Source organism: Setaria italica, chromosome VII (genome assembly GCF_000263155.2).
Source record: "Setaria italica strain Yugu1 chromosome VII, Setaria_italica_v2.0, whole genome shotgun sequence".
In the NCBI taxonomy this organism is placed as follows: Eukaryota; Viridiplantae; Streptophyta; class Magnoliopsida; order Poales; family Poaceae; genus Setaria; species Setaria italica.
The window spans coordinates 8,711,117-8,726,942 of record NC_028456.1 but is presented as its reverse complement, the minus strand read 5'-3'; the positions used below and the strand labels follow the sequence as shown (position 1 = coordinate 8,726,942).

The 15,826-nt window shown below is 41.4% G+C and overlaps 1 protein-coding gene across 3 annotated transcripts; it reads left to right on the top strand.

The window, feature by feature from the left end:
• The first annotated feature begins 389 nt into the window (after nucleotides 1-389).
• On the top strand, nucleotides 390-15,590 carry LOC101781270 (acetyl-CoA carboxylase 2-like). Of its 3 annotated transcripts, none has more exons than XM_012847177.3 (34): nucleotides 390-549; nucleotides 2,213-2,499; nucleotides 2,958-3,015; nucleotides 3,503-3,869; nucleotides 4,033-4,239; nucleotides 4,320-4,481; nucleotides 4,587-4,679; nucleotides 5,175-5,270; nucleotides 5,377-5,550; nucleotides 5,628-5,721; nucleotides 5,791-5,978; nucleotides 6,057-6,107; nucleotides 6,248-6,287; nucleotides 6,374-6,498; nucleotides 6,617-6,733; nucleotides 6,839-6,913; nucleotides 6,985-7,041; nucleotides 7,124-7,228; nucleotides 7,323-7,409; nucleotides 7,720-7,911; nucleotides 8,000-8,188; nucleotides 8,736-8,846; nucleotides 9,234-9,323; nucleotides 9,394-9,570; nucleotides 9,766-9,843; nucleotides 9,923-10,045; nucleotides 10,135-10,374; nucleotides 10,646-10,917; nucleotides 11,002-11,236; nucleotides 11,340-11,692; nucleotides 11,779-11,992; nucleotides 12,128-12,307; nucleotides 12,392-14,551; nucleotides 15,071-15,590. In XM_012847177.3, exons 2-34 carry the CDS (start codon nucleotides 2,298-2,300, stop codon nucleotides 15,125-15,127), a joined length of 6,969 nt encoding a protein of 2,322 aa, XP_012702631.1. In that variant the 5' UTR covers nucleotides 390-549; nucleotides 2,213-2,297; the 3' UTR covers nucleotides 15,128-15,590.
• The last annotated feature ends 236 nt before the right edge of the window (nucleotides 15,591-15,826 follow it).

Genomic DNA, 15,826 nt, shown 5'->3' with positions numbered 1-15,826 from the left:
AGGCCAAAAACCATGTCACGATCAGGGCAAGTGTGCTCAGCTCAACCACTCAGCTTAATAGTGGCTGAAATCCCTGTTACCCCCGTCGCTGCCGAGCCTGCCGTCAAACCGTCCAAGTCCCAAGCCATGGGGACAAGCCAAGAGAGCAGCGCCCCCAGCAACCAAAACCCCTGGCCGGAATCGCCTCCCCATCCAGCCCCGTCCGATCTGGCCCACCCTATCCACCAGGCCGCATCCGGGCCCTCCACTTGCCCCGCACCATATCCCCATCTCCGCCCGGCTCTGTCACGTGCCATTCCGCTCCACCGCGGCGGACTGGCGGAGTCCCCGATGCCGATGCGGGCCACGAAATTATTATTATAGGCCGCACACCCCCCATCCCCCCGTCACCCCCGCCCTCCTGGCTCGCCCCCACCCCTCGGGATATCCGCCTCGCCTCGCCTCCACTCCACCCGGCGCCTCCTCTCCCCTCCTCTGCTCCGCCCCGCCGCCGCAAGGATCCAAACCCCGCGCGTCGCCTTCTCCGCCGCCTCCCTCTTTCTCCCCGAGGTACGAGCTCGCCTGCCGTTCCCGCTATTTATTCGTTCGTCCCGTCGCCAGCGCCGCCCCCTCTGTCGCAGCCGCAGCGGAGCTCGCCAGATCCGCTCGCCGCAAGCCGATCTGCGCCACCGCCGGTGAGGCCGCGCGCCGTCATTGCTCTTCTGGTTGCCGGCGGGATGGGGGTTGGTTTGTCTGGCTGGGTAGAGGGTTTAAGGCTGGGCTGGCTTCGTCAGTACTGGCAGGGGTTTTGCCCGGCTGGGCTGAATTCTATGAATTCCGTACGGGAATGGGAGGCTGACTGGAGTGGGTGATGGATTCGGGTTCTACAGTTGTTTCGAGCTGCTGCGCTGGCGAAATGTAGGTTGTCTCTGGTTGCATGATGGATGGGTAGCCTCTGGCTGGCTCTGCTATTGTCTAGCATTAGCATTGCTGGCTGTGGTTCAGTCGGTGATGCCCGATTGCCCATGCACATGCTAGATTGCTAGCTGCCGTTCTGTCTGTGTCTTCACTAGGAGTGGAGGTTTAAGGTGTAGTATCAGTAGTCTCATGAATTAGGGTTTAAGCCCTCCTGTTTCCATGTGGGCAGGTAAGGTATGCGCTTGGCTTTGTTACTTGTTAGTTTTGAGCTGTGTGTCATCGTTTCCGTTCTGGGTAGCCGGTACTGCTGCCATTTGATGGTTCCGTATCTTTTTCTCTTTCCCTGGTTATTTAATATCCACATGTAATCCGTGCCCACTTTTGTTTGACATATTCTTAAGTTTTTTTGCATGTTAAATCTAAAAAATATGGTGTTGTTGCATCAGTATGTTGTGCATGAGAATGGGGCTTACCTGTACTTTTGGAGGGAAAAAAAAGCAATCTGCTCTGATGAGATGGAATCATCATTTAGTATGAAAAATTGATGTACCTTCTCCGGAAGGAATACCTCAAATCAACGACTTGCTGAATGCCTTATGATCCCTCCCCGGTTCCATGAAGATCTTTACATGCTTTTCCAGCCCTTCTCCCTCATAAAAGAGAAAAAGATAAGTTTGGTTATTCATAGGAAGGAGGAAAAAACCCTGTTGCCATTTTGGGACCTTAAAGCTTGTTGTATCCTCATTATTTCCCCCTGCCCAGGTTGAGGTTTCCTTGCCACCTCAAATCCCACCCTGCCCCAAATTTTCACTGAATAGACAACCTACTTATTGGGCTCTGCATGTCAAAGGGATTGAATAAAGATATCTACCATTAGGTAGCCTCCATACAATTCAAATGAGTGATGAGTAAACAGCAGCTTACTCAGGGTCGCCAATAGAAAAGGGTGCCAGCAAGCTGTGACGTAGAAATAGGACCTTTGTGTCTTTGGACATGTTTTACTAGTAAATAGTTTTCTGAAACAGAGGTTGCCAATAAACTAGATTAGATCTTAACATAATAGGTACCCATAGCCTTCACAATGAGAGGGTGTCTAAAACATCACTAAAAACTATGGAATGGTTCCAGGTGCTGAATAAATCGTGGCTTTCTTATTTCTGAACAAGTGAACAGGTTTTATTGGGAATGACCTATAAACCATAATCCTTCTTTTCATTTCTTAGATATTCAAACTTCCTAGGAGTGTTCTGCTAGAGCTCTTATGAAGTTGTTGTGCATTGAGTTAACAAATAACTTTCTCATTTGCTTCTGTCAGATTTCCCAGGAGTTTTTGCTCTCTTTTAATGGCACTTTGCCTTTGAGAAAATATTTAATTGTGCTGTCTGGGCTACGGAACGACAATGTCGCAACTTGGATTAGCTGCAGCTGCCTCAAAGGCGCTGCCACTACTTCCTAATCGCCATAGAACTTCAGCTGGAACTACATTCCCATCACCTGTATCATCGCGGCCCTCAAACCGAAGGAAAAGCCGCACTCGTTCACTTCGTGATGGAGGAGATGGGGTATCAGATGCCAAAAAGCACAACCAGTCTGTCCGTCAAGGTACTGTGAGATTTTATTTTCCGATTCAAGTAAAATTTTGCTTTGATCTATATATGAAAGAATTTTTTCTTGGCTGATGTTATTTAACATTGTAATGTTGAAACCTCAATATGTATGACATAGAAAGTGGTAGCTGTGGAACTTGTTCTGATAAAACAGTATTGCAGCAAGCCTATAATCTTTTCATTTTCTGGTAATTGAGAGTAACTTTTAAATATTCATATGATGTTCTCGTAACTGCATTTATACACATATCTGTAAAAGAAAAAGTATTTTGCAAGATAACATATGCAGTACATCAAATTACATATATCTGAACCTTTATTTTCCTTACGTATTCATTCCTGTTGAAACAAACTTTTACATTTTTTTGTCAGTGAAATATGCAAAGAAAATTAGATTGTAGTTGTTAGGTAGTAATGTAGATGTGCTCAGTTCGAATGTTTGTCTGCATGTAGGTCTTGCTGGCATCATCGACCTCCCAAATGAGGCAACATCGGAAGTGGATATTTCTCAGTAAGAACTTAAACATTTTACAGTTGTATTATGTGTTTATTTTGGAAAAATATTCTGCAGCTTATTGCTAGTTTCCTCAATGCTACTTATCTTAATGTTGCTCTGTGGTGAAATATTGTAGTTTCGTACACCTCAGTGTATCATAGTAAATGATTCAAAATATGGTGCTGTCTTGTTGCAGTTTGTACCACAGCCATAGACCTGTTTCTGTATCTGTTATTTGGGGCATAATGAATACTACGCTCACTTACATGATGTGGTTACAGCTTATTTCACAGAACTACTTCCAGTATTGCTGGACAGCGGACACTTATGAAATCATATCTGCATACATCTTTTTCAGACTTTTGTTCTATGTAAATGCTTCACTTAACTGGACGTATATGATAGATACAAAGCCTATTTGAACCTTGTTGATTTATGACGACCATGCATATTGTAAGTGTTCTGAACACAGGAGTAATCCTTTCCTTTGGTCCTTTTGCAGTGGATCCGAGGATCCCAGGGGGCCAACCGATTCATATCAAATGAATGGGATTGTAAATGAAGCACATAATGGCAGACATGCCTCAGTGTCCAAGGTTGTTGAATTTTGTGCGGCGCTAGGTGGCAAAACACCAATTCACAGTATACTAGTGGCCAACAATGGAATGGCAGCAGCAAAGTTCATGAGGAGTGTCCGGACATGGGCTAATGATACTTTTGGATCGGAGAAGGCGATTCAGCTCATAGCTATGGCAACTCCAGAAGACATGAGGATAAATGCAGAACACATTAGAATTGCTGATCAATTTGTAGAGGTGCCTGGTGGAACAAACAATAACAACTATGCAAATGTTCAACTCATAGTGGAGGTTAGCCCTGCTAATCATTTGGTTTACTACTGTTCTGCTATTTCTTTTCTTTCTTGGTAACCATTGGCATATTTAAGTAGAGAAATTCGTATTTCTCCAGCTCAGCTACTTCGGAAGTCTAATTGTTACCATTAAAACTATGGATGGACTTTTGATATTGTAGGTAGCAGAAAGAATAGGTGTTTCTGCTGTTTGGCCTGGTTGGGGTCATGCTTCTGAGAATCCTGAACTTCCAGATGCATTGACCGCAAAAGGAATTGTTTTCCTTGGGCCACCTGCGGCATCAATGAATGCATTGGGAGATAAGGTCGGTTCAGCTCTCATTGCTCAAGCAGCTGGGGTCCCGACCCTTTCGTGGAGTGGATCACATGTGAGTCTCACTCTCTCTTTGACAACTATCTTCTGATCTCACCTCTATTCATTTTCATATAATAATTACACTACATTTAGGTTGAAGTTCCATTAGAGTGCTGCTTAGATGCGATACCTGAGGAAATGTATAGAAAAGCTTGTGTTACTACCACAGAAGAAGCTGTTGCGAGTTGTCAGGTGGTTGGTTATCCTGCCATGATTAAGGCATCCTGGGGAGGTGGTGGTAAAGGAATAAGAAAGGTTCGTTATTTTATGTGGTAACCATCTATGGAGATTGTGCACACTGGAGTTGAGCGTGGAGAGCTAACCACCTACTTGTCATGATTAACTTAATCTCCCTGGTAGGTTCATAATGACGATGAGGTTAGAGCACTGTTTAAGCAAGTACAAGGTGAAGTCCCTGGCTCCCCAATATTTATCATGAGGCTTGCATCCCAGGTTAGTTTTTATTCTGGAAGTTATATTCCACCCCTTTTTGTTGTCGAGTTATTGATGTATGTTCTGGAAGCTTCATCTGATACATTATTGACTAATGAACCAATGGCCATCATTTATGGAGACCAACATATATATGAAAAGTTAATTAATGGGCATTGTTGAAAGAGACAACAGCTGAGTGGATACCATACTGTTTTTAGGATCTAGAAATCATTGTGTTCTGGATGAGACACTGCACTTGCTGGAGTTGGACTAAGCTTTTCTTAGTTTTGAATAACATGTTGTACATGAACCATTTATGTCAATTTACAGTCAGTATCATGGAAAGGTTGGGATAATGGCTGGAGAGACGCAACACATCTTGTTTCCCAACACTTTGTGGGGAAGATGTTGACCCTTTTTCTGAAACTATCTTTTGGACTACCTTGTACACTTGTGTTAGGTTTTAAAGATCCTTACTTTATATTTGATTCTAAATCTTGTTGTCTATTGTAGAGTCGTCATCTTGAAGTTCAGTTGCTTTGTGATCAATATGGCAATGTGGCAGCACTTCACAGTCGTGATTGCAGTGTGCAACGGCGACACCAAAAGGTTTGCCCCCCACCCCCACCTACCCACACACACAATTATAGAACCATGCATTTTGTTCTGCATTCTATTTCTCACTTGTAGTTCCGTTCATATTTTTTTATAACAGATTATTGAGGAAGGCCCAGTTACTGTTGCTCCTCGTGAGACAGTTAAAGCGCTTGAGCAGGCAGCAAGGAGGCTTGCTAAGGCTGTGGGTTATGTTGGTGCTGCTACTGTTGAATACCTTTACAGCATGGAGACTGGGGAATACTATTTTCTGGAGCTTAATCCCAGATTACAGGTTTGCTCCCTTTAACATCATTATTGATTAATTAACCTGCTGGGAATCCTTTACAATGCTGAATGATATACGTTCAGGTCGAGCATCCAGTCACTGAGTGGATTGCTGAAGTAAATCTTCCTGCAGCTCAAGTTGCAGTTGGAATGGGCATACCTCTTTGGCAGATTCCAGGTAATTACCAATTTACCAACTTATTTAGTTCCTTATTATTTTAATCTCTAAATTGTACCCTTATGATAGAAATCAGACGTTTCTATGGAATGGACTATGGAGGAGGATATGACATTTGGAGGAAAACAGCAGCTCTTGCCACACCATTTAATTTTGATGAAGTAGATTCTCAATGGCCAAAGGGCCATTGTGTAGCAGTTAGAATTACTAGCGAGGATCCAGATGATGGTTTCAAACCTACTGGTGGGAAAGTGAAGGTGAGGTTTTGTAATGCCAGATATATTGGTCAAATAGATCAAGTTTGGTTAAATGACCAGGTCCTGATTTTTTTTCAGGAGATAAGTTTTAAAAGCAAGCCTAATGTTTGGGCCTACTTCTCAGTAAAGGTAATTTGTTTGCCATGTTAATCTTGCACATAATTTTGTATTGTGCAGATAATTTGGATGGTACTGTTTGTTAACCATTCATCGTTTCATTTAGTTAAACAAACAATTTGCACTCTGATCCCCATTTAATCTGTTTTCAGTCTGGTGGAGGCATTCATGAATTTGCTGATTCTCAGTTTGGTATGTGCAAAGCTAGCGGATATTCTTTGTAAATTTGTTTTGGACTTTTGGTCCTCATTGTCAAATGATTGCTTGTTTCATTACAGGGCATGTTTTTGCATATGGGCTCTCTAGATCAGCAGCAATAACGAACATGGCTCTTGCATTAAAAGAGATTCAAATTCGTGGAGAAATTCATTCAAATGTTGATTACACAGTTGATCTCTTAAATGTGAGAAACATTAAGCACCTTTTAAGCCTCCTTTTCTTTTTGTTGGTTTTATACTATCATTGTTTTTGTTTTTCCATTACGCCTAAACCTGTGGTGCTATTTCCCTATATTAATCCAGGCTTCAGACTTCAGAGAAAATAAGATTCATACTGGCTGGCTTGATACCAGAATAGCTATGCGTGTTCAAGCTGAGAGGCCCCCATGGTATATTTCAGTGGTTGGAGGAGCTCTATATGTAAGATGAAGAAACAACACCACTCTGCTAGCACTTTTCTCTAATTTAAATCGTGAAAAACATACCAATGTATGGTCTAATTTAAATCATTGTTACATCTTACAGAAAACAGTAACTGCCAATGCAGCCACTGTTTCTGATTATGTCAGTTATCTCACCAAGGGCCAGATTCCACCAAAGGTATGTTTTTGTGGGATACAATGGATATTTTTTGAGGTGAAGAATGGTTGACCAATAATTCTTATATGCAGCATATATCCCTTGTCAGTTCAACAGTTAATCTGAATATCGAAGGGAGCAAATACACAGTAAGTGTGATATTCCATAAGAAAATCTATTTTAGCTACAATAAAGTTAGACATTCTGAGTTTTGTCCGCATTGTGTTGTAGGTTGAAACTGTAAGGACTGGACATGGTAGCTACAGATTACGAATGAATGATTCAGCAATTGAAGCGAATGTACAATCTTTATGTGATGGAGGCCTCTTAATGCAGGTAACTTGTTCCTTCTTTTATGCTTTATTAATAACTCTGATAAATGGTTTCAAAGTTAGTGGCGGTTCTGATTGTTGAACTGTAATGGCTTCAGTTGGATGGAAATAGCCATGTAATTTACGCGGAAGAAGAAGCTGGTGGTACACGACTTCTGATTGATGGAAAGACATGCTTGTTACAGGTGCACACTCTTTTTCCCTATATATTCTTGGTGTCTGATTGGGAAACTTCTGCCAGATTTGTCTGTATCTTTCATTACTGCATTTGGTTCTTATTGTTTGCTTTCTACAGGAGACATCACATAAGAAATTTGTGACTAATCCTTGTGAATTTAAAACACTTGATTCTGTTGGAATTTAACTACAACACCTGACTTAAAAATCACTGTAATCAGGGGTGATTGAAAATCGAGAAGAGACCTTTTTAAGATTGTAAGATTTTGGCCATACTACACTATGCCCCAAGTAGCTGATGACTTTGCGTTTTTGCAGAATGATCATGATCCATCAAAGTTATTAGCTGAGACACCCTGCAAACTTCTTCGGTTCTTGGTTGCTGATGGTGCTCATGTTGATGCTGATGTACCATATGCGGAAGTTGAGGTTATGAAAATGTGCATGCCTCTCTTGTCGCCTGCTTCTGGTGTCATTCATGTTATGATGTCTGAGGGCCAGGCATTGCAGGTTATATTCGTACATCTGCCCTCCTTGCATTGTGCTTGCATCACATAATCATTACATGTAACATTTCTGAACTTATATTCTGTTCTAGGCTGGTGATCTTATAGCAAGGCTGGATCTTGATGACCCTTCTGCTGTGAAAAGAGCTGAACCATTTCATGGAATATTTCCACAAATGGACCTTCCTGTTGCTGCCTCTAGCCAAGTACACAAAAGATATGATGCAAGTTTGAATGCTGCTCGAATGGTCCTTGCAGGATACGAGCATAATATCAATGAAGTAAATATTCCATCTTATTGTGATAATCTTCCATTTCTTTTCCTTTTTTTATCATGTGTTTCTTTATAGTATGTTTTGTGCACTCCCTCCATCCCAAAAAGAGTGTTATTCTAGGTTTGTCCTTGTCAAACTATCTTAAGTTTGACCAAGATTATATTAAAAAAGTACCAATATTTATGAGACCAAATAAGTATAATTAGGTTCATCATGAAATATGCTTTTGGGACAGAGAGAGTTAGCTTTTATGAGTTAAGGGCTAGCCAGTCTTCCATTTTTTGGTTCTGCTTACTTTTGTTCCAAAATTTGTATAATCTATGGAAAATTCTAATGGTCAGTATATGCTAATCATGCTCATGTTAGTTCAACTGCAAATTTATCTGCTACGTAAATAATTTTCTTTCTTTAAGCAGTTCTATCTTCTAGTTTCATAATTTTCAGACACATTTCTTTAATTGAAGTTATTGTATTTCGGTGTCTATCTCATGAAGTCCTTAGCATTTACTTATCACATATTGATTGATTCATTTTAAACTCTGCTTCTTTTCAGGTTGTACAAGATTTGGTATGCTGCCTGGATGATCCCGAGCTTCCCTTCCTACAGTGGGATGAACTTATGTCAGTTCTAGCAACTAGGCTTCCAAGAAATCTTAAGAGTGAGGTATGAAACAATTGGCAAGATATAGCCAATCTGGCTTAAAGGAAAGATGATTCATTTTACTAGATAATCTTAATTTTGTACATATTGGTTTATGTTGATGACAGGAAAATGTGGTGTCACCAGAGTAAAACTATGATATTTTGTAACACTAGTTTGCACTGTGTTGTGTGCATTAAACTCTGTAGCTTGCCGTAGTTTATCATGCAGTTAGAGGATAGAATTGTATTCATGTGCAAAAATTCAAAATATTTCACTTTAGCATTTCACCAGATAGAAGCTGAATTTTCAGTAAGTTTTGTTTTGATTTCTGGGTTGCAGTTCTTCTGATATTTCCTTACATAACCCTATTTCATTCTATCTCTGATATTTCTATCTTTTATTATGCAGTTAGAGGATAAATACATGGAATACAAGTTGAACTTTTACCATGGGAAAAACAAGGACTTCCCGTCCAAGCTGCTGAGAGACATCATTGAGGTCAGTTTTAGGTTTCTTTTGTGGCATTGCTTTTTAAACTGTTTGCCCACTTTAACTCTTTTTTTTTTAGGCAAATCTTGCATATGGTTCAGAGAAGGAAAAAGCTACGAATGAGAGGCTTATTGAGCCTCTTATGAGCCTACTTAAGTCATATGAGGGTGGGAGAGAAAGCCATGCTCATTTTGTTGTCAAGTCCCTTTTCAAGGAGTACCTTGCTGTGGAAGAACTTTTCAGTGATGGGATTCAGGTTATCTTACATATCCAAACTGAACATATCAGCACTAAGAAAAGCACAAAAATGTTCGCTCCTTTCCATTCTCCTAGTTAGGAGCACATTTTAACAAATGGCGTGCATATTGAGCTGAAAACATTTGCATGGCTTCAGATTCAATTTACTGGATACAATCTGACTTATTATTATTTTTTAATTATGCCTTTACAGTCTGATGTGATTGAAACCCTGCGTCATCAGCACAGTAAAGACTTGCAGAAGGTTGTAGACATTGTGTTGTCTCACCAGGTAATTTCTTGATGGTCTGATAACTGTGCTTATGACACTGAAACAATCTTTGTTATTGATAGCGTGATTTTGTTCATAGGGTGTGAGGAACAAAGCTAAGCTTGTAACAGCACTTATGGAAAAGCTGGTTTATCCAAATCCTGCTGCTTACAGGGATCTGTTGGTTCGCTTTTCTTCACTCAATCATAAAAGATATTATAAGGTGCAGGAACTTGAAATAACCTAGATATTCCTGCTATTATTTTCTTTGATTTTTATTCTAACTAATTCTATGCATCTTGATAAACACAGTTGGCCCTTAAAGCAAGCGAACTTCTTGAACAAACTAAACTAAGTGAACTCCGTGCAAGCATCGCAAGAAGCCTTTCTGATCTGGGGATGCATAAGGGAGAAATGACTATTGAAGATAGCATGGAAGATTTAGTCTCTGCCCCATTACCTGTCGAAGATGCACTTATTTCTTTGTTTGATTACAGTGATCCAACTGTTCAGCAGAAAGTGATCGAGACATACATATCTCGATTGTATCAGGTATTATATCAACTAACTTGATATCTTTCATAGTCCCACTGAGCACATCTGGTATGATCATCTTTTTCATATATATATATAACACACACACACACAAAGAAGTGTCCTAATGACATGATATGATCATCTTTTCATTTCACAAAGAGAAATATTGAGAAACGGGATACTGATGATTGGCTAAAATTAATTGGGTGTGAAAGTTGTGATCTTCCAACTTGTACTATATGTATAGTAAAACATGTTGGCTAACCTGCCAATAATATTTTTTCAGCCTCTTCTTGTGAAAGATAGCATCCAAGTGAAATTTAAGGAATCTGGTGCCTTTGCTTTATGGGAATTTTCTGAAGGGCATGTTGATACTAAAAATGGACAAGGGACCGTTCTTGGTCGAACAAGATGGGGTGCCATGGTAGCTGTCAAATCAGTTGAATCTGCACGAACAGCCATTGTAGCTGCATTAAAGGATTCGGCACAGCATGCCAGCTCTGAGGGCAACATGATGCACATTGCCTTATTGAGTGCTGAAAATGAAAATAATATCAGGTCTGCTCATGTGCAATATCAGGTCCAATGGAATTTTTGTCTGTGATCTGTGTAACTCTGTGTAACCTAGTCCATTTCTTTCAGCAGTGATGATCAAGCTCAACATAGGATGGAAAAACTTAACAAGATACTCAAGGATACTAGTGTCGCAAATGATCTTCGAGCTGCTGGTTTGAAGGTTATAAGTTGCATTGTTCAAAGAGATGAAGCACGCATGCCAATGCGCCACACATTACTCTGGTCAGATGAAAAGAGTTGTTATGAGGAAGAGCAGATTCTTCGGCATGTGGAGCCTCCCCTCTCCATGCTTCTTGAAATGGTCTGTTTATAAAATTACCGCATGTTGTTTTGCTACATTCTGTTCTTATAGTTTGCTTATTTTCTTCACTATTTATAAATCATGTTACCTATTATGAATACAGGATAAGTTGAAAGTGAAAGGATACAATGAAATGAAGTATACTCCATCACGTGATCGTCAATGGCATATCTACACACTAAGAAATACTGAAAACCCCAAAATGTTGCATAGGGTATTTTTCCGAACTATTGTCAGGCAACCCAATGCAGGCAACAAGTTTATATCAGCCCAAATTGGCGACACTGAAGTAGGAGGTCCTGAGGAATCTTTGTCATTTACATCTAATAGCATTTTAAGAGCCTTGATGACTGCTATTGAAGAATTAGAGCTTCATGCAATTAGGACTGGTCATTCTCACATGTATTTGTGCATATTGAAAGAACAAAAGCTTCTTGATCTCATTCCGTTTTCAGGGTAAGTGTGCACATAATCATTTTTGGGAAACATTATGGCTTGCCTATTTGGTTGGCATCCTCAACAATGCTTTTCGTTTTAATCAGGAGCACAATCGTCGATGTTGGCCAAGACGAAGCTACTGCTTGTTCACTTTTAAAATCAATGGCTTTGAAGATACACGAACTTGTTGGTGCACAGATGCATCATCTTTCTGTATGCCAGTGGGAGGTGAAACTCAAGTTGTACTGCGATGGGCCTGCCAGTGGCACCTGGAGAGTTGTAACTACAAATGTTACTAGTCACACTTGCACCGTTGATGTAAGTTGTCCCTACTGGTTTCTTATTTTGTATTGCACACATTAAAATATACGTCAACAGGTGGTTGTTTTATATTACGAACTATTGTCCCATTTAATTATGTTCTGAAGCACATAGCATTTCTAATGGTTTTAGATCTACCGGGAAGTGGAAGATACTGAATCGCAGAAGTTAGTATACCATTCAGCTTCTCCGTCAGCTAGTCCTTTGCATGGTGTGGCCCTGGATAATCCGTATCAACCTTTGAGTGTCATTGATCTAAAACGCTGCTCTGCTAGGAACAACAGAACTACATATTGCTATGATTTTCCACTGGTGAGTTCACCTCTCTTTTGTACCTATTTGCATTATCGGTATTTTGAATTTGAACCTAAACTGATAATGGCTAAAAATTTGTAGGCATTTGAAACTGCCCTGCAGAAGTCATGGCAGTCCAATGGCTCCAGTGTTTCTGAAGGCAGTGAAAATAGTAGGTCTTATGTGAAAGCAACAGAGCTGGTGTTTGCTGAAAAACATGGGTCCTGGGGCACTCCTATAATTTCCATGGAGCGTCCCGCTGGGCTCAATGACATTGGCATGGTAGCTTGGATCTTAGAGATGTCCACTCCTGAATTTCCCAATGGCAGGCAGATTATTGTCATAGCAAATGATATTACTTTCAGAGCTGGATCATTTGGCCCAAGGGAAGATGCGTTTTTTGAAGCTGTCACGAACCTGGCCTGCGAGAGGAAGCTTCCTCTTATATACTTGGCAGCAAACTCCGGTGCTAGGATTGGCATAGCCGATGAAGTGAAATCTTGCTTCCGTGTTGGGTGGTCCGATGAAGGCAGCCCTGAACGGGGTTTTCAGTACATTTATCTGACTGACGAAGACTATGCCCGTATTAGCTTGTCTGTTATAGCACACAAGCTGCAGCTGGATAATGGTGAAATTAGGTGGATTATTGACTCTGTTGTGGGCAAGGAGGATGGGCTTGGTGTTGAGAATATACATGGAAGTGCTGCTATTGCCAGTGCTTATTCTAGGGCATATGAGGAGACATTTACACTTACATTTGTGACTGGGCGGACTGTTGGAATAGGAGCATATCTTGCTCGGCTCGGTATACGGTGCATACAGCGTCTTGACCAGCCTATTATTTTAACTGGGTTTTCTGCCCTGAACAAGCTTCTTGGGCGGGAAGTGTACAGCTCCCACATGCAGTTGGGTGGTCCTAAGATCATGGCGACCAATGGTGTTGTCCACTTGACTGTTTCAGATGACCTTGAAGGTGTTTCCAATATATTGAGGTGGCTCAGCTATGTTCCTGCCAACATTGGTGGACCTCTTCCTATTACAAAACCTTTGGACCCACCAGACAGACCTGTTGCATACATCCCTGAGAACACATGTGATCCGCGCGCAGCCATTCGTGGTGTAGATGACAGCCAAGGGAAATGGTTGGGTGGTATGTTTGACAAAGACAGCTTTGTCGAGACATTTGAAGGATGGGCGAAAACAGTGGTTACGGGCAGAGCAAAGCTTGGAGGAATTCCTGTTGGTGTCATAGCTGTGGAGACACAAACCATGATGCAGCTTATCCCTGCTGATCCAGGCCAGCTTGATTCCCATGAGCGATCTGTTCCTCGGGCTGGACAAGTGTGGTTCCCAGATTCTGCAACCAAGACAGCTCAGGCATTGTTGGACTTCAACCGTGAAGGATTGCCGCTGTTCATCCTTGCTAACTGGAGAGGATTCTCTGGTGGACAAAGAGATCTGTTTGAAGGAATTCTTCAGGCTGGGTCAACAATTGTTGAGAACCTTAGGACATACAATCAGCCTGCTTTTGTCTACATTCCTATGGCTGGAGAGCTGCGTGGAGGAGCTTGGGTTGTGGTTGATAGCAAAATAAATCCAGACCGAATTGAGTGTTATGCTGAGAGGACTGCTAAAGGCAATGTTCTGGAACCTCAAGGGTTAATTGAAATCAAATTCAGATCAGAGGAGCTCCAAGACTGTATGGGTAGGCTTGACCCAGAGTTGATAAATCTGAAAGCAAAACTCCAAGGTGCAAAGCTTGGAAATGGAAGCCTAACAGATGTAGAATCCCTTCAGAAGAGTATAGATGCTCGTACGAAACAGTTGTTGCCTTTATACACCCAGATTGCAATACGGTTTGCTGAATTGCATGATACTTCCCTCAGAATGGCAGCTAAAGGTGTGATTAAGAAAGTTGTAGATTGGGAAGAATCACGTTCTTTCTTCTACAGAAGGCTACGGAGGAGGATCTCTGAAGATGTTCTTGCAAAAGAAATAAGAGGAATAGCTGGTGACCACTTCACTCACCAATCAGCAGTTGAGCTGATCAAGGAATGGTACTTGGCTTCTCAAGCCACAACAGGAAGCACTGAATGGGATGATGATGATGCTTTTGTTGCCTGGAAGGAGAATCCTGAAAACTATAAGGGATATATCCAAGAGTTAAGGGCTCAAAAGGTGTCTCAGTCGCTCTCCGATCTTGCAGACTCCAGTTCAGATCTAGAAGCATTCTCACAGGGTCTTTCCACATTATTAGATAAGGTAAGCTTGCTATCTGCTGGTTTTACCAATTAGTATTTGTATTTAACTTGGGTTCCAACTGGTGCTTTTTTGCTGCATCTCACTTCTTTAGAGTGAAAGGCCTAAAGCCTCACAGGTAACCTAGGAACTCACACACAGAACACACACCTACACAGTAGTCTTTTGGTGCTGCAATTGCTTTCTGCCTTTTCTGTTTTCTTCTCTATTTATACATAGCCAAGAGCTACAATAGGGCCTGTAATTGAAAGCTAATAGCTACAGCCATCACTCCCTTGATTCGCTTATTATTCTCACTAACTAGCAGCTGGAAATCTGCTAAGTAAATAGGCTCTGCACCTAGACACTCTGAACCTGGACAAGCTCTGCACCTGGACAGCACGCACAGGATTACTCCTAACACAGAGTTCCTATTCCGTTTGCATGGTGCTAGACACTGCATCTTGCCAAATCATGGTTCTAATACCTACAGCTTTTTTTTTTGTGTAACCGTCTTACATGTTCCTTTGGATGCTTGTTCAGATGGATCCCTCTCAGAGAGCCAAGTTCATTCAGGAAGTCAAGAAGGTCCTGGGTTGATGAATACCAACACATTCAACACAATGTGTATGCTACATGTTTTTGTTCAAGTACATACATAGAAGGATATTGATCATATCTGATCTGAATCGACCATGATTTGTTAAAAGTTCTGTTGGACCTAATTCTGTGGTTGGTATCAGCACAAAGCTTGGGGGAGCTGAGTGACAGACAGTTAGCAAGGGCACAAGTGAATCTGTGTTCTGGTTTTGCAGGGGTCCAGTAAGGCACAAAGTTGTTTCGCTATAGTTATGTGATGTAACCAGCGGTTCAATTCTGTAATTTTTGGGTGTATCATGCGGATCCTAGCATACTGTTGAGGTCATTAAATTTTGAACTTGAATAATATGTTTTGTAGGCATGTGTACCACTACGTGTAATAAACTTGTTGAATTAGCAGTCTACATTAGATGCTCGGCATTAAATGTTGCCCTTGGTCTCCATTTTCTAAGGCCATTCTCAATTTGATTTCATATTTATGTTTCTAAAATGACACATAAGCAAAAGAATATTTAATTCATGGTTGGAATAGCTCCATACAATATATTGTTTCATTCTTTGTTGTGCAAGTGGGGCGGTTTGCGGCTGCCCGCCCCGCGTCCGCACGAGCCGCGAGCTCGATCGCGGGCGTATGCGGCAGCCTGCATGTGCCCGAAACGCACGCTGCCCTCCGAGTGATAAGGAACACGCCGGTCTCCG